Below are 25,752 nucleotides of genomic sequence, written 5' to 3'. Positions count from 1 at the left end.
TGTCATGCACTGCATGAGGTAGTTTTCAATAAAACAATGTATATTCATTGTATGCAAAATGTTTTATGTGCTAATGTGCATTTTTCTAGGCAAGGTGTCCATAGCTTTAACCAGATTCTCAAAGGGGTCCGTGACTCAATAAAGGTTAAGAACCACTGATTTAGATGAAGGGAGACTTTTCCAAATGGAGGAATTTTATATAAATTTCATTAACTCCCCCACACCTAGGATTCTCTCAGTCTAAAGAAATTCGTCTGCTGCAGCAAAAATATACAAATAAGTAAATAAATAAAGATGTCTTGAGGCTGAAGGGTTTAATGGATATCTGTCGTACTGAAAGGATTATCGAAGACCATTACCTGCATTCTTATCGGGTGAGGAAGCTCCCTAACACCTTTTCCTAAGCGATTTATTTTTATTTTTTTGTTACACCTTACTGTCCTTCCAGTGTTAAATAAATCCTTCCGATATCGTCCAACTCTATATAAATAACGTATAAAAGGATGCTAACCAGCCATATCCCAAAATAAATTGTTAAGGAAGAAATGGTAAGAAGCTTCCTTAACCGAAAGTAATAAGAGCCTATATCCCACCCCTCCAGCAAGAAAAGTCTCTCCTTAGCTTACCTGAATATATAGGCTAGTAACAGCAGGAATTAAGTACTGAAGACATCCTCATGCCGGAGTTAAAACATGAAATTAATAATTGTTTCATGCAATGAATAATACGAAACAAATTCTTATATTGTAGCAGCCGTGGCTCAGTGGGTTAGAGCGCTCCGCTCTGACCGAAGGGACATCAGGAAGGGCATCCGGTCATTTAATGCTACACGCTCCAGTCCAAAAGTCCTCTACCCAGGGGCAACGCCTTAGCCCTTCTGGGATACCTGGCGTAAAACCAAATCATTTATTATTATTATTATTATTATTATTATTATTATGAAACGAATTCTTATATTATTTAATTTAATAAAAGATGTATCCCCCAGATTACACCTGCTTTATTATTAGGCCTCTAACAACAAATTACTTCCTTATAGAAGTACAGACCACACATTTATTCACATAATTAGTCAAGCAATGGAAATTCTAAGCTTGACTTTAAAAGCCAAAAGATCTACACATAACTGTCCTTCGATTAGGGATTAAGAAGTTTAAACTAATGAGGATCTTTTGACTTGTGCTGTTGAGTCGCAAGTTTAGTTTAGAAAGAGTGGCTGGATTTATATAGTTTACCAAGAAATATAATAGTTTCCCTTTTTCATCCATTTCTCGTTCTTTTTTTCTGGACCACTTCTACCCATTTTACTGGAAAGAAGATTGGGAAGATGATGATAATGATAATGGCAACAATGGTGATGAAGTTATAGGCTTTTGCATCTTCATCTTGATTTTTAATGCACAAATACTTACATTACGAGTACGTTACCATTTTTTTTTAAATTCCATACAAGTACAATATTTGTCCTTCTTTCCCTACAAATACGGTATGTGTTCCCGATTCCATACTGGTACATTATATGTTGTACTTTCTTCCTACAAGCAGATGATGTTATTAGTAATTCAAACGTGAAGTTATAATAAAACCTTCATTAATTTCCTCAATAAGCACTGACTCTCAAAATTTGAAATAAATCGCAGAAAGACAATTAATATGACGTCATCCAGGGAAAGAATTGATTTTTAGGAAGCACAACACTTTCGCTCATGCATTAAAAACAAGTTCCTGTGCTTTCTAGACAGTAACGTATATTCATGTCCTAATTACTGTGAAATCATCAGGTTGTACTTTAATGCGTAAAATGTCGCCATATCGAACGGGTTAATCAAGGTCACTGTTTGAAATAATTGTGTTGTGGTCGCGTGATTAAGTGAATTACACGTCATATCACTCAAAGGGTGACTACATTAACTTTTTAGAAAGAGACCAGATTCACTCATGCGCTACGGTTTTTATTGTAGTTCTCCTCTCCCCTCGATGGTCAATATTGTTGTGGATATATTCTTTACACTGTGGGGATTTCCAAAGAATTCTCATTAACCTCTTTCGCTTGTCCGTCTTTTTTTCCCTCAGGGGTTCATACGCTGTACAATATCGTCCGGTAAGACCAAAAATAACTCATATTACACGTCATCCCATTGAAGTACTTATCAATAACGTCTGTCCTGCTTACACTGCCTATGTGTGCAGCTCTTGGCAAAAATTTTACAGAGTCTTCCCAGAGGCCCAGTAATCATTCCATGCCAATTTAGGGCAATTCAGGTCCATTTAGGTTCAGTTCATGTTTAATTAGTCCCTTCCAGAATCATTCAGGTCAAATTGCGCGTATCTGTTCACTTGTTCCGTATTTTAGGCTCAGTTAGGTCGAGTTGAGATCATTTATGACCACAAGGATTATTTAGATTTATTTGAGTTCATCATTTGCTTCGGTTACATAATTAGTCAGGCCCAACATACCCATTTGTAACAAATTATATCTTAATATTAGGTGTATAACTGAATGTGCGTATGTTGGCTTACTATCGCTTATGACATGCTTTTCGCTTAAGAGAACCTCAGGTCAGATATTAAGCCTTGCTGAGTATATGCTTTGAGGGTGACCACAATGGTGAGTAGTGGGCTGCAAGCGAGCTAAGAATTCAATTAGAAGGGGCGTCTCTCGTAAGTTGCACACATTTCATGAAGCTGTGTCATCTATTAGATAAATGTCAAAGACACACATTATTGTCGGTTAAGGAAACTCCCTAGCACCTCTCCCTTAGCGATTGAGTTGGCTTATACGTTACTATCGCCGTTTATTTTTATTATATCATTCCACTATCACCATACTCTACATAAAAGAAAGGTACAAAATAATATTAACCAGTCGGACCCAAAACTAAATCGCTGGGGAATACAGGTAGGTGCTGTAGAGCTTCCTTAACTGACGAGAAGAACGAAAAGCTCACCGACGGATTTTCTCTACACCACCAAGCCAAAGATTCAGTGTTACACATTTGAACCCAGTCTGGTCATTTCAGGTCAACTTAGGTCATTTCAGATTCAATTACTGTAGGTCCAGTCATGTTCAGCAAGGTCCATTCTGATCATTAGGGCCCATCTAGGTCCTGCACAATCATCCAGTCGTGTTCAGGCAGGTGCCTTCATGAAAGTTGGTCCGTTCAGTTTTCCATCCAGTTAGGACTAAACAGCCTTCACATCAAACTGGCCCAAACAGCTCAGTTAAGGTCCAGTCGCAACCATACAGATCAACTTATATCCATTTATCATTGCAGTTTTAGACTAGTTCAAGACTACTTAAAACAGTTTAAGTCCTTTCGGGTCATTTCAAGGATATCAGGTAAAATCTGATCAATAAAGATTCATTCACAATATGCCTGTGAATGTATGTGTCTTTAGCCCCACTAGTGTAACATTTCTGAATATGTAAGATTTCAGAACATTCCAGATTCATTTCGATCCTTTTCGATCTATCTGACTGAATCAGATTGTAGCAGATTGTTTCGGATAATGCTTATGAAATCGCGTGTCAAAAATTAACCCTATTTCTTCGACTGCCTTTTTAGATCATGTCGACTTAGATCACTGATGACTGAGTGAGGTGGGTGGAAACAAATACGTGCAATGGGTTGTGGTGATTTCGGGTGGCAGTACTTGACAGGGGAAGCATACTCTGTAAACGAGGTTTTAAAAGTTGGCTGATATTAAGACAGTCATTGTTATGATATTCAACACATAGAGCAAAACGTCCGGAATGGATTATGAGGAGTGAGTTGGATATATTGGAGAGTGGTAGGCAGTGAGGCATTCAGGTGTTGTAGGTAGGCAGGTATAATGTGGATCGCAGGTAGGGAGACAAGAACTGCTGGAGTGAGTAGCAAGGAGTGGGTTAGGCGTGTGGAATGGGGTAAGATTCTAGTGAGGTGTTGGGCATGGTGGGACGTGCACATCCCGTGAAGACGGAGTTTATGTGCACGGCGGCATTAGCAGTGGAAATTTATTTCATTGAAAACGTTCAATGTGGGAGAGGGTGGGCAATGAAGAGGGTGGGGAGGGTTGGGTGGGACGGGTGAGGGAGAATGGCATGTCACAACAGAAAATTGAGGAATGGGATAGTGTTGGTAGCAGGATAGTTGGGTGTGCACGTAATGTACCCTGGCAAAATAGGAACTGCATACTGAAAGGAGATGTTTTAGCATAATAAATTCCTTTTTCCAGTATCCGTGATGCTGGGAGAAGTAACAATTCTTACTGTGATGATGATAAGAGCTTCGCCGGTAACTGGCCAAGAGAGGAGTGTGGTGGGTGAGATGGTGAGTCAGGTGGTGGAACAGCACCTTAGCAATTGTCACCTGATGCTTCTTACCACCACACCACAATCAGGCGTTGTATCGACCATCATTAGGTAAATTATGGATACTCCGTGTTTGGAATATTTTCTCCAGCCTCTCTCCTTGAATGCTCCTCACAATAATAATATGCAAAATTATCACACACAAAGTAATCATATTTCTCAAACGAAAGATCTAGAAAAGAGCGAAGCAATTTAATGATGACTCTGTTTTAGACGTGTGGGTGTTGGAGTGGTGGTGGTGGCAGGGTCAATGGGGCAGCAGAACCTCCCCCAGGGGGTGTGGGGGGACACCATGACCACCTGCCGGGCACTCATCATACACACCAACAACAATAACACCGACACCGACAAGGCTCTCAGGTAAATCCGTATTCCTCCTAAAAATACAGTGGGTATGGACTCTTTATTTATCCCCCTATAATACACACTGCCACCATTATTGTAAAGATGTGATATAATTTTGTCACGGTGTTTTTTGCAGCAGTGACTTTTGATGAGTCTCCCCTCTTCATGCTGGGTACCTGGCATTTTTTGTTATGTTTTTCTTCTGTCTCTCCTCCCGTTGGTACTTCTTTTGGTTTCAGTTGTAACTATTTTTGTGGGTTGCTCAGTGCCATGTCTGGATTACAGGGAGATAAATAGTGGGGGACTGGGTGCTTTATTCAGTGCATGGTAGAGGTCTTAACTTTTTTTCTTTTTTTTAACCCAAACCTACTGTCTTCTGCTATTTCACATTTTCATCATTTAACTTTACAAACTCATTATCGGACCACTCCTTGCTAGTTAACAAGTCCTTCACACTACATCCACAGACCCCTTCTTCCATAAAAAAAATACTTCCCTTAAATATTTATTAGTTAAAATGGAATTATGCTAACGAATGCATAAGGGTATTAAACCATTAACCAATATGGATTTAAGATTCAGGATGGGGAAGCTCGGCAAACTATACCTCCCTTTCGTCTTTAAGCAAATGAATACACACCTGCCTCTCACTCAGCACTAATAAATTTAAAGGTAGCTTACAGTGATTATGTAAACTGATAAATTTCAGACACTCTAATTATTCACATAAAACTAATACTGATGAATACTTGAATACAGTTCCACATAACAGGTCAAAGGAGAGCCAACAAATGGGTATTATAACACACTGATTATGTAGTGTGTTAAGAGTAAGACATGCTGTTGAGAAGCGCGTTCCTTTCGTCAGTGCACCTTGATAACACATAACAAGACCCAGACAAATGCCCAAACTCGTACTAGTGAGGTGGCTTAGCTGAAAAATCTGTAACAATTGTTCATTATGTGATAAAAGCATGAAATCTGGCGCAGAGATAAATGATCATATTGTAAACATTTCTAGATATTGGGGCAACGTGGATCTGACCCCTGAGGGCGTCTGGCATCATTGCATGATATTGCATTTTCCAACCTCTGACAGCACAAAACACTGCAGCTACCCTACCACCACAGCTACCCTACCACCACATGCACTATACATAGGTCTACATTCTTTCATATCCCATTCTTATCTGAACCAGTTCAATAGGGATGCATGTAAATAACGAAAAAATGGGTATAAGACCGAATATTGTGCAATGGTATGAAAAAATAGTATATTTCTTGCCTTATGAACGGCTATAGCCTATGCAATCTGGTGAAGACTGTGAGTATTATGTTCGATTTTACCTTAGCTTGGCAAGATATACACTTCGTGATATGGGCAGTTCTAGTTTAATATAACATAGCTGGTTAAAGGAACATGGGAATATTTAGCATTTAGAGAATTGGACAGTGGATATATAATTTTATTCTTACCTTTCATTGCTTTCAGTGTATTAAATATTTTTGCTTCTATGATAATTATATATTCCACTCCAAGCAATAACATGCAATTCAAAACTATGAACATTTCACAAATGTATGTATCTTTTCATTGCAGATACACCTTCAGCAAAACAATATATCATGCAAAGTTTCAGACTTGTTGATCCTGAGCAGTCTGGGCCATCAGTTTCTAAAGTCACTGAGATGAAATGGAATCTTTGTATTGCATGTCAAGTTTTCAAATCGGAAATATGCACTTTACAGTCCGAAATAAGTGATGTCCGAAACAAGCGACAAAATGAAGGCAGTGGCATTGAAGCCGCAGTGATTGCTCGTGATGCACAGTATCACCAAACATATCAACTCAACGCTGAATTGAAAGAAAAAGCGTAAGTTGAACACAGTTGATCAAGATGTAGACCAGCCTTCAGCAAGAAAGCTTACAAGGTCACAGCAATCAAGTTCTACAGAAACCAAAAATGGCATTGTGTTTCTCCTGCAAACAAGAAGGTGGCCAGGAAGGACTCTACGCAGCAGCTACTTTCCAGCTCGACGATCGAGTACGAACATGTGCAGAGCATCTTAAAGACACGGATCATCTAGCGGGTGATATGGTGGCTCTGGAGGCCAGGTACCATGCTAGATGTTTGGCAGCCTTGTACAATAGAACTAGGAAGGCCAAGGACACGGAATCTAGTGATGCTAATTAAGAGAGAGAAATATCTGCTGCTGTTTTTGCTGAATAGCTAATCTACATCGAGGAGGCATGATTAGATGATCCAACATCTCCAGTCATTAAACTAATTAATATATCTTGCCTCTACACCTCTAGGATGGAATAGCTTGGAGTTAAACTCGAATGTAAACACTGCTCGTCTGAAAAAACGGCTTCTTGTATAGTTCCCCGACACGATGGCCTATAACAAAGAGAGAGATGTTCTTCTCGGATTCAAGAAAGATATTGCATCTGCCCTTGCAAAAATCTGACTTTGACAGTGATAGTAATGTGGAGCATCTTGCTTGTGTATAACTGGTGGTCCACCAACATATGTCTGGAGAACACAAATCTTTTACTGGTTTCTCTGATGGATGCCAGGAGGAGTCTGTCACCATATCTACTGTACTTGCTTTTGTGGGAATGGTTCTGGGGGGGCCCAATATAAAAAACAATATGTAAAACAACATCCCTGCTGCACTAGCAATAACTCAGCTATTGAAATTCAACATTGTTGAGCACAGCCAAATGCCCATTACAAGTGCGTCGGGCACTGTATCGTTGCTCAGCTCAAGATAACCCCGTTCCTATTTACACAGGCCTAACGCTGCATGCACACACTCGCAAGAAGGAAATGGTAGAAAGGTTTTCACACAATGGCTTAAGCATATCTTATGATCGTGCTCTTCAGCTCTTAACACAGATAGGGGATTCCGTTTGCCAGAAGTTCCATCGTAATCAAGTAGTCTGCCCATGCAAGATGAGTGGCAGTGTGTTCACAATTGCTGCAGTGGACAACACAGATACCCTAGTCCCACAACAGCAAGAAACTCCATGCACGGCACTGCTATCTCTCTAATACAGCATTCAGCCTTTCCTGCCGATGGCAATGATTAAAGTACTGCTGTCAATGGAGGATCTGAGGAAGCGCCCATCAAGAAGACCATGCTTGAACTACAGCACTTCTACACACATTAGCCCTAGTGACTGGTAGTATCAGCAATTCACCTATCCCCCTACTTCCCCATGTAGTGTTACTTCCCTGAAAATTGATGAGTTACAAAACGAAAAAGAGATGAATACCTGTTGTTAGAACATATGAGACAGGTCATTGAAAACATATTTAACACAAGAGAGAACGCTTCTCGGGCTGCCTTTCATGCCTTTAGTTACCCACCAGATGTTCACACAATTTCTTCAATTTTGTGCTCCCACTCTTTCACGAGAGTGCGCACACAGTTGCTACGATGAAACAATCTAAAGATGTTGTGAAAAATGCGGTTGATCACGTCAGGCCAGACGCCTGTTGTCACCTTTTACCAACTTTTGTGTGCTCTGGCTAAGCAGATTCAATGGAGGTGGCCTGAAAGATGTGGGGAGGACAAAATAGTGGTGACGTTAGGTGGTCTCATTATCGAGTTGTCAGACCTAAAGACCTAAGGTGGCTGGTTGAAAGCAAGTGTTTGGGTCCAAGCAATAGTGCAAGCTGATGTTGCAACTCCAGGAACTGCTGATTATTTTAAAAAAAAGTACACATTGTTCACACAAGACGAGCTCACGAGGTCACAGCAGCTGCCCTGTACATCCTATAAATAAAAGCCTTCAGTCGCCACCATCAGATATACCAAATTGATACAAAATTTGAAGATTGGTGCTGGAAAAAGGAACAGGCTTATCCTTAGTTTAAGTATTAGGCAACTGTACTTGACCTTGAACTGCTGTTACTCACCTTTGTGCGTATGCTCCTACTGGCATTATTTACTATGTATATAAAAGCTCTATGCTAGCTCCTTGGTTTCATGCCCTGGACCATACTATGTCAGGTGGAGCCCTGTTCGTCTGAGAGATATGATCAAACTTAAAACAAGGCACCTAGATGTATTAATGCAATTCGAGATTGGACAATTCACTGTGCAAAAGAAAAACAAGGCATTCTTCTCAATTCCAACTGATCAGGCGCATGAACAAAACAATAACAATGTCATGACGGAGGTGCTGTTGGCTTGATGGATAATCCAAGTGCCCTTTTGATGGTGGCTGGTCCAGAAGCTGCCAAAGCTTTAGAAGACTTTCACAATAGACTCTGTTACAAAGAAAAGCATAATGACACACGTCACCATGACCAGGCAGCCAGTACTCATTCAGGTTTCATTTCACAAAGATGTATGCTCCCTGGTCAGTGTAATGGAAGAGCTTGGCAACCTTTGAAGAAGAATGCCAGGATCTTATCGTTTTGGATACAAAGGAAGTTGCAGGTTTAGCAGCAGTCGAGGAACTCAGAAAAGTTAAGGAGAGCATGCAACAACAGTTTGAAACCTTCACACGAGAGCGTCTCACAGAACGTACTAAACTAATTCAAGACGTCCATCCTCCAATCAAATTGAAGGTCTTTCAAAACACCAGGATGGAGATTGCAAGCAAAGGCAGACAGCAACTAGCCTCTCTGAAGAATGATGTTGGACTCATCTCGCCTTTGCTCATTGGTTGCCAAGCACAAGGTGTAAATCTTGAAGAATTTTTCACCCATGAGAACCAAATATACCCACCAGCACAGTCTGATGGTGGAAGGCTATGTCTTGGTGCTAGGAGTGATATCCTTGGCTGCTTAAATAATTCTGAGGCCCAATCCTTTGCTCTTTCTGCAACCTACGTCATTCTTGATGGGACAGCCTTGATTCAGATGTTAAAACCGGCTGCGACCAAGACATTTGATGAATATGCAAAGCTAATATTCTTACTCTATCTCTCTGCAGTGCTGAAGAATGTATCATGCCATGATCTTGTGTGGGACTTATATAATGATGGTTCTCTTAAAGGCATAACTAGAATGAAACGTGGCACAGGAACACAGAGACAGCACCAGTGCCTGGAAACTGGCAAAGCTTCCTTTGAGTGAATGACAACAAGGCAGATCTGTTCACATTTTTGTCTGGTACTACCATCGAGTGGTTCAATGAAGAGGATAAGCAATTAGTCATCACTGATGGGGAAGGAGTTCTCAGTAAGCCACCACATGAAGTACTGATATCAATTGCTCCACGTAACCATGAGGAAGCAAACAGTCCCAAGTTTTTGCATGCATCTCATGCTGTAAACCATGGTCACTGTGTAATCCTGATCCAGGTAGTTGATATCGATGTAGTGGTGTTTGCCTTTTCCAAGATACAGAAGTTGCAAACAGATAATGAGCTATGGTTGGCATGTGGGACAGGAAAAATTTTCAGATACTTAGCAGCCAATCATAATGAATCTGAGCTTGGAACAGAGAAAGCCCAGGCACTGGTCATGTTTCTTGCACTGACAAGGTGTGACACGGTCTCCAGCTTTTCTGTGAATGGGAAGAAAACTGCATGGGCAATCTGGTCTGCCTTCCCAGAACTGACTTCTACACTACTGAGGGTATCAATGGCCCCAACAAGCCTAGCAGATCATGTTCTAACCTGCACTGAAAGGTCTGCCATCCTTTTATATGATCGGACAAGCACTACCGATGACAAACATAGCACGGAAAAAGTTATATGCCAAGAAAAACAATGTACAATTGATTCCACAAACAAAGGCAGCACGAGAACAGCATGTCAAGAGGGCAATCTACCAAGAAGGTTGCGTTTGGGGAAAGATGCTGAAACCAAAACTCGAACTTCCATCACCCATCGATTGGGAATGGACCAAATCTGACGACAACCTATACAATCCACTTTGGACAACTGTACCAGAGGCAGCCATTACCTGCAAGGAGCTGGTGTCCTGCAAAAGCAAAAAAGGAATGTACAGTATAAAATGAAGCATATGTAAAAAGGTTGCACTTTCATGCATGGCCTTATGTGTGTGTGCACAAGAGTGTGTTGATCATTGACACTGGATCCGCTTGAGCCAAAGTCGAATATTCAAAAATGTCTTTTTTAGTGTGATTAGCCCAAATAAGAATCAACTGAACTTTTTATTTTTTCTATATCATATGCTTACTATAACTGGAGAGGAGGGGATTTAATAATACATCCAACAAATTTATCTGTATTTATCAAAGACTGACAAAGATGAGCTCCTGACTAAGAAAGCATGTGAGTAAGGAGATTTGTCGATTGATTTTTCGGTTTTAAAGCAAGACAGTATTTTGCAAAATTAAGCATTTATACAATTATTATCATTTTTATTGTGTTACGTGACTGTGAAAAAAAATGGTGTTAGTACAACAATTATCAAAATTTGTGAAAAATAGGATTTAGATTGTGGCCATTTTGAAAAATGGTTGCCATGGTCAGCGTGATGGACTTACGGATTGCCCCAGTATCCAAATTTGTTTAGAATCATTTCAAATATACCTGTACCAAATTTCATGCTTTTATCACAAACTGAACGATTTCTCAGCTAATCTAATCCACTATACTGAACACTGCAGGATACCAGGCCAGCCACCCACTCCTTATACTGAAACATTTAGAGATCGACGAACAAAAGGGCTGCTACTGGCCAATCTTTAATGATATGTCAGTAGACTGATACTCATAGACGCATAAACAAATTCATTTACAACTGACTGACATAGAGAGGTTGGTCAGTAGAAACAAAGATACAAGAGAGGTAAACTTTTGTTTACATCTGTTATTTAGCTTACTGGAGATAGCTGGATTGCGGAAATTGCCTGAGACGCGGGTGGTGGTGGTGGGTGGTACGGCAGGAGTGGAGGCTGTCCTGCTCCACCCCAGCTTCCGCAACACCATCCACGCCATATACCTCGCAGTACAACCCTACACGCTGCACTCCTCGCAGCGTGGATCCCACTTGTCCATTCAGAGTGATCGAGGTGAGTGTCATCTGCAAGGTGGTTTATATATATGTGTGAACATCGATCTATTAGATGAACAATTATTGTGCAGTATGGTGTTGGCTCAGCATTACAAATGTTTATCCAGCTTTGTTTTCTACTTCTTATAGCCTTGGCCATGCTTTCTTCTCAGAATCTTTAGTTCCATTGATGGTGTGGTTGATTATTTAATTACGAGGGTGCCAAAATTGTCTTTGCTTCTCACACTAGTCAGTTGATCCTCTCGCTCAACACAAGATATCTCCAGGCGAGTGTCAAGGGCGATGCAGCGTATTAACTACCCTGAATGAACGTATCGGCCACAGATCTATGCGTATTCTATGTTTGTATGTTCTTCTTGTATTGACAGCCAAACCACCTTATTTCTACTTAACCTTATCAATTATACACCTTCAGTCTCAAACGTGGGCATCACTACTCTGTTGCAACCTCATCTGACCAAGCACATACACACCACCTACTTGCACACCTAACCATGTGCATGACGCTCCCCCCTCAATCTTGTCTTTTAAAGGTGGGCAAAAGGAGAATGCCTTGAGGACACATAACCTGAGCCATTCATATTCCTTGCACAGGTTGCATTGACATTCTCTCTCTCTCTCTCTCTCTCTCTCTCTCTCTCTCTCTCTCTCTCTCTTATCAATCAATTAATCAATCATTTCCTGTGGCACACCACGGGATGCATAGGGCCTCGATGACCTCCCTTCACCAATATTTGTCTCTTGCCATCTCTTTCAAGTCCCACCGACACTCCTCTCCTGCTTCTCATTTCATTGTCCTCAACCAGGTTTCCGTCAGCTTACCTCTGCCTCTTCTTCCTCTAGCAGTCCAGTCTGGCACATCCTGTATTAAACTGCCTTCTTTTCTATATCTGTGCCCCAGCCATTTCCAGCAAGACAATCTCACATATATATTCATCAACTGGTTCCACTCTCGTAATATTCCTTACTCTTTCATTTGTAACTCTGTCTTGCCACTTTACCCCAAGAATCCTTCTCAGCAGTTTATTCTCAAATCCTAATACTTTCTGATCTGTTGCAATTGTACTGTACCATGACTCATGCCCATAAATTAAAATTGGCCTAACCATGGTCTTGTGAATTATTACTTTAGTATGTACCGAAAGCATATTATTATTTCAAACAGATTTCATCATTCCAACAGCTCGCCAAGCCTGTCTAATCCTCTCCTCAATTTCAGTGTTTAATGATCCATTAGTTGATACATTCGTTCCTAGATATTTAAAATTTTGTACATCCTTCACCACAGTATTCCTAAATACACAACCGATTTGGTTCTCCACGTTCATATTAATAATTTCAGTCACCCCACAGTTTATTACCAATCCCACTTTTTCTCCTTCCTCCACCAGACAATCAAGCACCCTCTGCATCTCTTAAATACTTCCGCAAATCATTACAATATCATCAGCATAGTCCAAATCCATCAACCTCGTATTTTCTTTCCAGTTAATTCCTGCACCTGTTCTCCTTACAGCCTTTCTCATAACATAATCCATAACCAAAACAAACAGTAGAGGCGAAAGAACTCCTCCTTGAATCACTCTTGACCTAACTTCAAATGGATCACTCAAGGAACCACCCACCATTACCTTACAAAAAGTACCTTCATGCAGGCTTCTAATAATATTTACAAACTTTCTGGTATACCATAGGATCTCATAATTTTCAATATAGCTCCACGTTCAACACTATCAAACGCCTTTTCAAAATCCACAAAACACATATTAAGTGGCATTTTCATCTCATTAGCTTGTTGCATTAGATGCCTTACAATAAAAATCTGATCATTACAACCTCGACCCTTTCTAAATCCCGCTTGTTCTTCTCTTAAAATTTTATCAATTACTGGCTCTATTCTGTTCAACAAAATTTTGAAAAAGACTTTTGCAACCACAGGTGTCAAAGTTATCCCCCTCCAATTTCCACACACATTTAAATCTCCCTTTTTTTGGTATTTTTATAAACACTCCATTTTTTCACTCCAATAACATATCAGGTAACCTGGGGTCTGCCAGACCCCAATCTTTAGAAAATCACCAATAATACTTACAACACTTTATTCAAACAATCACATGTATACAATCTCTGTAGCCCTTTTCCTTCAATTTGGTGCAAAATGTATGAAAATACAAGTGACTAAATATTGTAAGGAAAACTGAAATGAAAAACATTGACAAATTTTATACCAACTGAATTTAGTGGCTGCCATACCAAAACTGATATGTACCATCAGTTTTCTTTCAGTGCCTGCTGTAGATCAATGGCCAATGTATCTTTATGAAGAAAGAGAAGCACATGTCATAATAAATAATTTTTGGTATGGATGATATATATGGGGAAAAAAAAATCACAGGATAGGTAAGCTGGGGTCCACTGGACCCCAAAGGCCCTTTAGCACAAAAATAGAGCCAGATCCCGAACTGACCCCATCACCTCCCTAAACTAGTCTACTAGTCAGGAAGGTAGAGGGAAAACCAGATCCCAAGACTTTATAATATTATACAAAAAACAGTAAGAAAAATAGCGTGGGGTCCATTAGACCCCAGGTTACCTTACAAGGGTTAAAAAAAAACTAAAAACACGTAAGACACAGCACTCTACCTGTCAAAAGACACCAGTTCATCATAAGACACATAGCTATGTGAAATTTCATGACAGTATAGAGAATACTTTCTGATATCTGGCCCAAAAATGAAATCTCTACGTCCAGCCAGCCGCCCTACTGCCCAGTTCTGTGGATGGACACCTGATGGTCCCAGTGATAACAACCTCCTCCTTTAACTGAGTCAGGTGGAAAGTAAAAAATGACAAGGATTTGTTATTCCCTTAACGATGTGACTAGAGATGAATATACGGGGGTTATAGGTCGAATGGAAGTCGAGGCAGTCACTATGACGATATTGACCACAGCAGAGCAGAAACTGATATGATGGGTAGATAGAGTGGCTGGGACGATGGTGGGGTTTGTGGCATGTTTTGTGAGGTGGATGCTGTAAAGATGGGTGTTTGAGGTAGATGCTGTGCAGATGGGTAACTGAGGGGGATGCTGTGAAGATGGGTGGTATAAAGGGATGCTCTGAAAATGGGCACAGTATATGAGATGGATGCTGTAAAGATGGGTGGTTTAAAGGGATGCTTTGAAAATGGGCACAGTATATGAGATGGATGCTGTAAAGATGGGTGGTTTAAAGGGATGCTCTGAAGATAGGCACAGTATATGAGATGGATGCTGTGAAGATGGGTATTTGTGGTGGATGCTGTGCAGTTGGGTAATTGAGGGGGATGCTGTGAAGATGGGTGTTTTAAGGGGATGCTGTGAAGCTGGGTACATGACATGGATGCTGTGAAGAAGGGTGTTCGTGGTGGATGCTGTGAAGTTGGGTGTTCGTGGTGGATGCTGAGAAGATAAGTGTTTGAGGTGAATGCTGTGAAGATGGGTGTTTGAGGTGGATGCTGTGAAGATGGTTGGTTGAATTAGATGCTGCGAAGATGGGTGTTACAAGTAGGTTGGTAGAGTGTATGTCTAAGGTGGGAAACCAGAAGAGGTTGGGCTGACAAAAAGGAGTCGCTGCAGTGGACAGAATGGGTGGAGACAGTGGTGGGTGGTCATACAGGGAAGGAGGAATAACAAGTACACCCTGGAAAATGGGAAGAAATAGCATTGGTGGAGGGAAACGAATTATTTTGAAAGTTTGACCCGCCCGATGGATGGAGACAGGTTGCCGAAATGGGAGGGGATGATAAAGGCTGACGAGTTGTATGAGATGCACATTAGCAGTAAAAACAGATATTTCTTTAAAATTTGATGTCGAAGAAGGAGGTTGCGTAAATGAGTGGCTGATTGGGGTAGTGGAGCAGGTCGTAGGTAATTGATCCTGTGTGCATGGGCGATGTATGATTGGCTGTGGAATCAAATTTATTTTAGATGTTCGGCTGGAAGAAGCGGTAGAAAGAAAGGTGGTGTGGGAAGACACTGGTAGGTAAGATGGGCGAGGATGGTAGTACGTGCTGGAACAGGAATGGGGAGCTGTAAGTTTGTTGGCATGGGAAGGGGAATTATTTAATTCAATACTTTCTCTAAGAATAACAGCAACGCTAATGGATGGTAAGCATGGGCCACTCTCCTATACCTGACTTTTCAGGATTAATAATAATGTCCTTATACTGATGGGATCAAAGCATATTCAACTAATAATTTTTCCCCCAACAGAAGGCGAGGCAAGTCACCGTGTGTGGGTGTACCGCCGGTGTCTGTACTGCAGTGAGGGGCAGGCCGGGATACAGTTTGTGCTTCATTGGAGTCTGTCCTCCAGAAACACAGCCTACAGTGCTAACCTCTTTGCTGGGAATGGTTAGACATACTGTATATGGGACCATTTAATGCATTTAAAAATCCTTTGTCATTTCAAACGTCTTGCTCCTAAATGATTGTTCGTATTCTTTTTGGATAAGGAAGTTCACTAGCACGTCAGCACTATGTGAATATTTATGCATATGGCGCGTTCGTCACCTCGTTAATATTTCTGCAAAGATGGTCGATATCCAACAGACAGTCAGTATACAATAGACATGTATAAGTTATTACTGAACGTAGTGTACTTTAACAAACAAGGGATAAGGTTATGATATACATAATATCTGACTTGGCTCATATCTCGATTGGGGTAAAAGTAATGTTGTTATTTTTAATGGATCAAAAACTTATTACTTATATCTTTCGACCCGTTTAAATCTACCACAGGAATATCCTCTGATTGTCCGATCGAGAGCAAGGAGAACTTACTTCAGCTGAAATTCACTTATGAGAGTTAAGAAATGTTCAGCATGGGCTGTAAAGAAGCATCCCTCACCATTTGGGGAGATCTCTGTATGCTACTATAGTACAGAATGGGGTGTAAAAGTAGTATCTTTCGCCATTTGGGGAGATCTCTATGGGCTACCATCGCCATTTAAGGAGACCTCTAACAGCATGAAGGTGTGAAATACTAGGAAATACACGTCCACACTGAAGATGTGGAACGTGTCCCAACTCGCCTGGTGCAAATTTTGACATATACTAGTAATATTTCACACCTTAATGATGTTAGAAATCTCCCTAAATCGCAATAGTAGCCCACACAGATCTCCCCAAATGGTGAGGGATACTTCTTTGCACCCAAGCTCAACATTTCTTAGTACTCTTAAGTGAATTTCGGCCGAAGTAAGTTGTCCAAACGAGTGCGAGGACAATTACTAGTTTTCATCATTCATCATCCAATCCAGTGTTGCCCCGTGGGAAGCATAGGAGCCCTGGGCTAGGCAAGTAGGTCCTGACATTTAAGATGCAAGTGACCAACCTTACTCATCCCTGAGTGACATTACATGAGCAACAAACCCAAAACACCTCTTGGATATTAACCTGCCCAGGCCATATCCGATTGGAGGGCCTTAATTACCCTCTAAACCACCAGGCACCATAATTTGGTTATACGGTTACCACCCAGCGAAGTGAATGGTTTCCTAGTGTAAAGGAAACCATTTGGCTTGTCATTCACAATAAAGACACCAGTAAACAGAAGGAAGAGGAAAGAATGAAGTTAAGAAAGACAGAAGAGGAAGGAAGGAAAGAAGGAAGAAAAGAAAGGGCAGTCACCCGAGAGCAATGCTACATCGAGTGAGTGGATGGTGAGAGCCCCCATATACCATAGTATTAGTATGTGTCAAAATTCGCACCAGAAGAGCTCGGACACATTCCACATCTTCAGTGTGGACGTCTATATCCTAGCTTTTTGTCAATATTCTGCTCAATCCTGCATCATCTTTGAGCACACTTGGGGTTTCGTTCTCTCAGGATTGGGAAAATCATGTTACCCTTGTTGTAAAATCCGCTTCCAAGAGATTGTGTGTGCTGAGCCGACTCAGTGCCGTTTTTACCCTTGCACAGTTGTTGACTTTATACACGGGTTTTTCTCACCCTTGTGTAACGTAGAACTCTCCTGTGTGGGGAGGCTCCCCATATACAGATCTTCTCATCAAGGTCGAGTCAGAGGCTTTTTATCTCATTTACATTTCTCCTCTTACTGGCTCCCTTCAACCTCAGTCTTTACGCGACACTGTTGCATCTTAATTTCTTTTCAGTCAATACTTCAATGGTCACTGCTCCTCTGAACTGTCTGCTTGCATCCCTCCACGACTACGGAGGGCACGTAACACCCATCTGGTAGCAAACTCACATCCCTTTTCTGTCCAGCTCTCTAAATCAAGGGTTAACCGTTACTCCAAGTCCTTCATGTATGTAACAGGTCAACTTTAGAAATGTCTTTCTTGTCCCTGTATTCCCCACTGCCTATGACCTCAAGTCTTTTAAACGCAGTGTGTCCGGGCGTCTGGAAATGAATGAATCTTGAATCTGGTTCTCTATTATCTTTCTTTTTTTTTCTTAGAAGGAACAATATGCGGGCTTTTAGCCTTTGATTCATTCCTCCTTGCATATATAAATACAAAGAAATAAATTAAATCTATCTGTCTATCTATCTATATAATTATTATGTATATAAGTATATAAATAGATAAATATGTGTGTATATATATATATATATATATATATATATATATATATATATATATATATATATATATATATATATATATATATATACGGTATATGAAACAAACTAACTCGGTAAGGAACTGTAAGTGATCTTCTGTACACCGATAATATGGCTATGTTGTGTATTCTTTAATTCATACAGATGTACACTCTTCACCCACTTTTGCCCCAGCCCATCCTATGACTGTCAAACATGCAACAGTTTCCAGGAAGTTCACTGCAGAACTGAAATATTATGTGTCAGCATTCGTGTTAAAGGGATATGATTCCACAAAATTTAGGTCGAGAGAGAACTCAGCAGCATGGGAAATATATTCAAGTTACATATACTCTACTACACTCGCGAGCCATACAAACTGCTCACCCTGTAGTCCTCCGCTTCCTGGAGAGAAGTAGTAACCTTAGCTTGACAACAAGGATATCTGTTGTCCAGTATTAACGTATTAAAAGCCTGCTACCTAAACAAAGAACGAAGCTAGCCATTTTCAGAGTCAGTTCCGGATGTCAGCCCAATTTGTTAACTATGAACCCTCTGGTTATGGTATATTAGACGATGGTTTGCTTATATATATATATATATATATATATATATATATATATATATATATATATATATATATATATATATATATATATATATATATATATATATATCCCGTGAAAAGCAAATATGAACAGCAATGGGTAAAGATAGATGTTGCAAAATTTACTAGATGGTATGATGAACAACTCACAGTGTTACCTTTCGGGTTGATAAAAATCTTCATATTACCAATAACAAGTCTTTGTTCGGTGTGAAACTCTGTTTACAGCGATATCTCAGAAGCGTACATGCCTCTTCGTCAATGGATACTGTTGTGGAAACGAAAATAAAACTAGGTGCAAATATCTGTGACAAATGAAGCATTTCCTCTGAGTTCTTTATGATACGGAGTAAGGTTTCCGTGTCTCTCTTGGTACTATGACGTTTTGCTTTAGCTCATTCTTCCTAACCACAGACGCAACTGCACCCGCGTCATTACCACCTATTTTTTCAGGGCACATAAGTAACATGCAAGGCCACGAACTACGAGCGGTGACTGTACCTTACTTCCCCTACATCGACTTCCACAAGAGGACAGGCGAGGACAGCAGCGAGCCAGTCATCCCACTGGACTCACTCGATGTCAGGATTCTATCCACCTTCGCACACACCGTTAATTTTTCGTGAGTATATTATATATATACAGTAAATATATATATTACCATAAACTCAACTATCACAAACCACAGTTTATTAATCTTCTCATGACAACATAGACTCTAGTACACCAGGATATATTATTATGACGACTGAGTTATAGAAATGTTAAAGTGTAAAACAAAACTGAATAATATAATACACTGATATTATAAACAGCATACATTCCATCATTGTAAAGTTATACTTCTTACGGTAAATTGCCATCGCTCTGACGAGTTTAAAAAAAGAATATGTTCGAATTACTCCGGTACAGAATAACTGAGTAGTAGATAAGGTTATCTGTCGAAGTGAGATCAGAATGGTGAGGGAAATCAAAAGAAGTAGCAAAAGGAACTATGCAGCGTTTTTTTTTTTTTTTATGTGTCCGACTCCGGGCATAGACATCACAGCCTGCTATCAAGGCCCAGCAGTCCTCCTACATACCATACACCTCTACATGTCACCACTTCGGCGCTAACACCCATCGTCAATATTGAATACATGCTAGGGCTGTCTCATACAGGACTGGTGTACTGGTATTAGCGGGGGTATTTTCACGATGTTCGACTGTGGCTCCATGTTAAATTTAGTTCGGGTTAGAATGTCCTATCCAACATTACTAGGGACGTGTAAGAAGATATGATTACTGTCATGGTTCTCACTTGGTTATGGAGCTGTACGATCATTTTACCGTTGAGTTTTGTCTTGAGTATATATGCGATTTGCAGTGTGTCTGCTGCATAAAATCAGAGGGAATAATACCACTTCGACTCTACTGCGAAAACAGTTTCATCTTTATGCAAAGGACAGGAAAAAGTCTAGCTGTAATAGATATGAGAAGAATGCATGCTATATTTACGGAATCAGTGCATTTTCAGTTACAGAATCTATGCTGAGCCCAATCGATCCTTCGGGGAGGAGAGAAAGACTGGATTTACGGGGATGATTGGACAGCTGCAGCGAGAGGAGTTTGATCTGAGCACCATAGTGGCCCCAACACCTGGCAGACTCAAGGCTGTGGACTACCTAAGGACATACCCTTCAGACCCACTCACACTTACATCACTCAAACCAACTGTACTCCCAGCCCATCTCTCCATGATTAGACCATTTTCAAGTGAGAATAAATGAAGAAATTATAAGTTTAGCTTCACAGCAACTCAACCTACAAGAGATCATAGTAAAACAAGTACACTAATATTATCCTTTCATGTAGTGTCGACATTAAAAGTCATGTCGCCTCTCCGTGCGCTTTGGAAATCAGGGCTGAGAATCTGCAGTAACCGACACCGATGATTTCAATTAGCTTCAGGTCAGTATTATCCGCACCATTTCCTGCAGGTCCACCACATTGATTTTTCCGAGTCCTTGGAGAGAGAGGCAGAAGAAATAACAGGTTTTATAATGCCTACTGTACAGTCAGGGACATCACAGTAGTGCGGCAAACAGTTCACCACTTCTTCTTTTCACTGCTGTCTGTTGGCAAACGTTCATAAGCTGGGAAAGATGTGGTAGTTCTTCATCACTTCCCACTGACTTTTGTACACATATTGAAGATATGATTAGAAACATGAGGAGAGAATGTAATGTACATGCCCGAAGTGAGAAAAAGAAACAGTATAATATTTAAAGTTCCTGATTAAACCCTTGTATGACATAAAAACGCGTTGATATGAAGGGTAGAATAGAGTGCATGTAGTGGGGTCCCTTAGGATGGGCAATGAGAAACACTTGCAAGAGGCATGAATATGTAGACAGAATGGAGTGAAATGAAGTACAAAGGAGTGTGTTTTAAAGTTATATAATGAGTGGAAAACCGTTAGCTACAGGGGAGAAAACTGTTGATCTAATTCTTGCTCAGACATTTGACACTGGATAATAAATGATTGTGAGAGCAGAGACGTCCAAAGGCTGAGAAATTTGAAAGCTCATGTGGTATACCAGCAAGGGTTCCGTTAGTGACATTCCAATGAAGATTTTCTCTTACAGTCCAAATTCATGGTCCTCTTCTTTTCGGGATTTCGGTTAAGCTTCACTCATGCACTGGGCATCTCAAACTCTATCGAAAAATCTGTTACAGATCTTCAGTTTCTAAGCTGTCATCCTACAGTTTATATTCGTACTTCTGTGCATTCTTTTCAAGTTACCTCCTTGGCCATCTGTAGTTGCTGTTGTAGACAGCCACCGTTCTCCTGAAACTATTATTAGTGGGGTTCATCAAGGCTCATTTCTGTCATTAACTCTTGTCCTTCAAGTTACGTGACATGAGAAAAAGTTCGCCAACAACAGTATCTACATAACTGACATCATTCTCTGGACATTGACTGACATGGGGAAACAATGACTGGCGACCCCCTTCCATTAGTGCTCCGCCTCCCATCTTTCTCATTACTCCCCCCCCCCCCCAATACGTCGGACAATGTCTTTCCTCCTTATACTTTTTTGTTGTGTGCTTTCATAGTTATTACCACCACATAAAAATTATTTTACATATCATTTTCAATCGCCAGAGCCGGCTGAAAAGTGTCGGCGAATATTAGATCCTGAGAGTACAGTACATCTATCCCTACTTACTCCCCCCCCCAAAAAAAAAAAAAAAATGCTTCAGACTTCGGCACAACCAGCTTCTGATTTGCCTCTGATTCCTAACTGAGGCATAATAAATCTTGTTGTTCTAATGCCAAAAATCGTTTCCTCCATCTTTAAACTTTTCAGTCTTGTACATGACTTCCTATAACTTCACTAACACTCAGTCCATCATCACCTGCCAGTACCTTTGGTGTATCATTCTCTCGTGATCTAGTTTGGAAAGATCGCGATGACTGTCTTGCTTAGATCGGTTTCACAGAGTTTACATGTACTGAACTGACTCCTTGCATTCATAAACTACACTCAATTAGTGACTTTGTATAGGGATCTTATTTACCCTTGTGTGACGTAAAACTGTCCTGTGAGAAGGGGTAACTACCTTGATCACTTTGAAACAAGGTGGAGTCAAAGTTTTTTCGTCTCATTAACTCTCCTTTTCTCACGGACTCATTCATCCTTCTCTCTTCTCAGCAATATTGCACCTCTTTCATTTATTATTGATACTATTAATGTCACCGTTCTTTGGAACTCTTTGCATGCATCCCATCCCTAGTACGGCAGGTAGGCAGCACCCTCTAGTTTTGCAGTTTTTAAAACCGATGCTTGTCTCATTGGGGTCAACCTTCGAACGGTTATCCACAGCCTTCTCTTTTGTCTACGAATTCCAGTATTATTTATGCAATGTGTTTAGTTATCCAGGAATTAACTTTCTTTGAAGGGAATATAATCTTTAATCATCCTCAAGTTGATTTTGTTTTTTCCGTACATAATTAATAAAATTCCCTTTAAGGTAGCGTAGGAGACTCGCATCCTCAAAGCCTTATAAAATATGCTGATAACAGCCTTTCTTCCAGCCGAGGTGTGGCTTGGTGTTATACTGGGCACTGTGGGGTGGGGAGTGACAATGTGGATGATGCAGCAGGTGTGGGTGTGGGTGTCGGGAGACCGTGGCGTTCAGTTCAGCACAGCCCTCCTGTACGGCTGCGGGGCTCTTGTTGAACACCCGCCACCAGACCCATCTGTCAGTAGCTCAGGACAGGTAGTAAAATTTTGTTTTATTTCTGTTGTGCAAATGGAGTTCCAAGAAGATAATAACTATAATTTTCGCGTCCATGAGTCGGTACGTCTGTAGTCGATCATCAGACTCCTACATGAACGGATGAACTGTAAATTACCTTGTCATTCATATTTGGTATGAAAGGCTTGACTGTAATAATTATACAATTGATAGCAGGGTCATTACGAATTTTATGTAGATGTATATTCACATCTCTTATAACTAGCCCAATTTACAGCTGCAAGCAAAAACTTTGCAGTAAACAGATAAATTTCTGTTGAGTTTTCTACTGATTTGTTACATCAAATAATATTTTCCATACTATATTAACAAAGTAGGATATACTCTTTCTCCAACTTCAGATAAACGAAACTGCACATCAGCAACCCTGCTCAGGTAGAGCCGGGTCTCTGAGACCCCCCCCCTCCAGTTTGTTAGGTAAACTACCTTCTAAACACCCGGGAACCCTGTACCCCCCAATAGCTGCCTGACTTTTTGTACCCATGTAAGGGGTGAAAGGGCAATTTCGAGCTCTTCTCCGTTTCCGGTGTAGGGGGGGGGGGTCCGTGAGACCCACCTCTACCTTTTTTGTGTACTTTATTTGGTTCCCTGATTGCAAATAAGGTCGCAGCTTCAGGCACGCCAAGATCACACCATGAAGCTCCATGATGCTACTGCCAGTTGCACCACACAAAGTTACAATCAGATTTTGTTTTCATTTTTTCCCTGAATATTTAAAAAAAGGACCTTTTTTTTATTTTTTTTTTATTGGTAAAAATATATAATGAATTAAAAAATTAAGTTTATTTACATGGCTGTATTGCATATACATTGAAGAATGTCATACCATGTTTGGATCTGTCATAAATAAAACAAAAGTGTATTTGCTGACCTTGTTTCTGACCTGGGTCTGGTAGACCCAGGTCTACCTGAGGCGAAAGGGTGGACAAAGGTCTACCTGAGGATAGTTAAGATTATTTTATTTCCAGCTATTACTATATTGTGCCTAGAATTAAGAGAAGACTGTAAAAACACTTAAAGGCTCATAACACTTGAACTGTGCTGTGCAGATGCTGGTGGGTTGGTGGCTGGTGTTCTGCCTTATCATCGGCACGGGGTTCAGGTCATCCCTCATCGCCCATCTCACCGTCCTGGGCACCACTGAGCCTCTGGACACATTTGAGGACCTCACTGAGCGGGACAACTGGCGGTGGATCATTGAACCCTGGCTCTACAAGGGAGCCACACTCGAGTACTTTTCAAAACACACACATCCGGTGGTGCGGCACATACAAAGAGAAATGCAGGCAAGGACTGAATATTTCATCCAGGGGACTCACCATCCACTCACGTGATGTTGTGCTACCTTTAAGTGATTCTACACCTGGTAACGAACCAACTGATTATCTCCAACCAATGGATACAGTTAATCTATTCAGCAAATTCCACATGGTCAGTCAATTTGTGCCTAATGATGCAGTGGGTTATCGAGTTCCTGTTGGATGTATACATTCAGTAACGAACCAAACGGTTATCTTCAGTCCAAGAATGTTCTTAATAAGTTCAGTAGTATCCACATAGCAAATAACTGGGCTCCTTGTCGTTCACTGGGTCAAGGCATTCATGTTAGATGTGGCCAGTAAGAGACTAACTCCAAGAGGTGGCTGCTGAAAATGACTCAAAAATGGTGAGAAAATATTCTAACTTAAATATCTGTATCAAGTAGCCTAACTTTGGTTTCTATATTCCTGATGAGAAAGTTGAGACTGGACCAGGACAACTCTAATCCAGAATTTATGAATTATTTTTCCCCAAATACAGGCGAATATGCATAAAAGACTTCTTTTTTCTTTTTCCAGAGAGCTCTTCAGTATCAGCATTTTTAGTACAAAGATTATATTGGACAGATCAGTGTTGTTGTTGTTGTTGTTGTTGTTTTTGTACAGTATAACCTACTGTCTGTCTGGCCGAAATGAACTGAATAATGGCTTTTAACGCCGGGTATCAAGCTTCATATCGTACTAATTCAAAGCTAAGATTTTTGACTAGCAGTGGAACAGAATAGAGAAAAGGGACGTAGAAATGGTTTTGGCGTAGAAGTGGTCTCGATGTAGAGGTGGTCTTGGCGTTGAAATGGTCTCAACGTGAAAATGGTCTTGGCTTTGAACTGATCTTGGCGTTGAAGCTGTCTTGGCGTAAAAGTGGTCATGGTGTTGAAGTGGTCTTGTTTAGAAGTGGTCTTGGCGAAGAAGTTGTCTTGGCACATAAGTGATCTTGGAGTACATGTGGTCTTGACGTAGATGTGGTCTTGACATAAAAGCCGTGTTGACATAAAAGTGGTCTAGGCTTAAAACTGTTCTTCGTGTTGAAGTGGTCTTGGCATTGAAATGGTCTTGAGGTTGAAGTGGTGTTGGCATTGAAGTGGTCTTATCGTTGAAGTGGCTTGGCTAAGATAAACGGTTTCTTGACATATATCCCTATTCACTGTTCAGTAACTCTCCCTGTCACACGGTACTCTACCTCAGCGGTTCTCAAACTTTTTACTGTG

At 40.6% G+C, this 25,752-nt stretch overlaps 1 protein-coding gene across 1 annotated transcript in view; it reads left to right on the top strand.

Annotated features, from left to right (window-relative positions):
* The window catches only part of LOC145397145 (glutamate receptor ionotropic, kainate 1-like), a 48,998-nt gene that overhangs the window by 2,748 nt on the left and 20,498 nt on the right, over window positions 1-25,752 (top strand). Inside the window, exons 3-10 of the mRNA XM_080270342.1 lie at window positions 4,219-4,405; window positions 4,568-4,714; window positions 11,510-11,703; window positions 15,958-16,098; window positions 19,374-19,542; window positions 20,437-20,675; window positions 23,002-23,186; window positions 24,275-24,511. Coding sequence (XP_080126468.1) covers window positions 4,219-4,405; window positions 4,568-4,714; window positions 11,510-11,703; window positions 15,958-16,098; window positions 19,374-19,542; window positions 20,437-20,675; window positions 23,002-23,186; window positions 24,275-24,511 — 1,499 coding nt within the window. The remainder of the gene's footprint in view (window positions 1-4,218; window positions 4,406-4,567; window positions 4,715-11,509; window positions 11,704-15,957; window positions 16,099-19,373; window positions 19,543-20,436; window positions 20,676-23,001; window positions 23,187-24,274; window positions 24,512-25,752) is intronic.

The sequence above is a fragment of the Coenobita brevimanus genome, chromosome 40 (genome assembly GCF_032717465.1).
Source record: "Coenobita brevimanus isolate Jiangsu-jjx chromosome 40, ASM3271746v2, whole genome shotgun sequence".
Lineage (NCBI taxonomy): Eukaryota > Metazoa > Arthropoda > Malacostraca > Decapoda > Coenobitidae > Coenobita > Coenobita brevimanus.
Note: the sequence above shows the minus strand (reverse complement) of the source record. Positions and strands in the feature narration are given on the sequence as shown.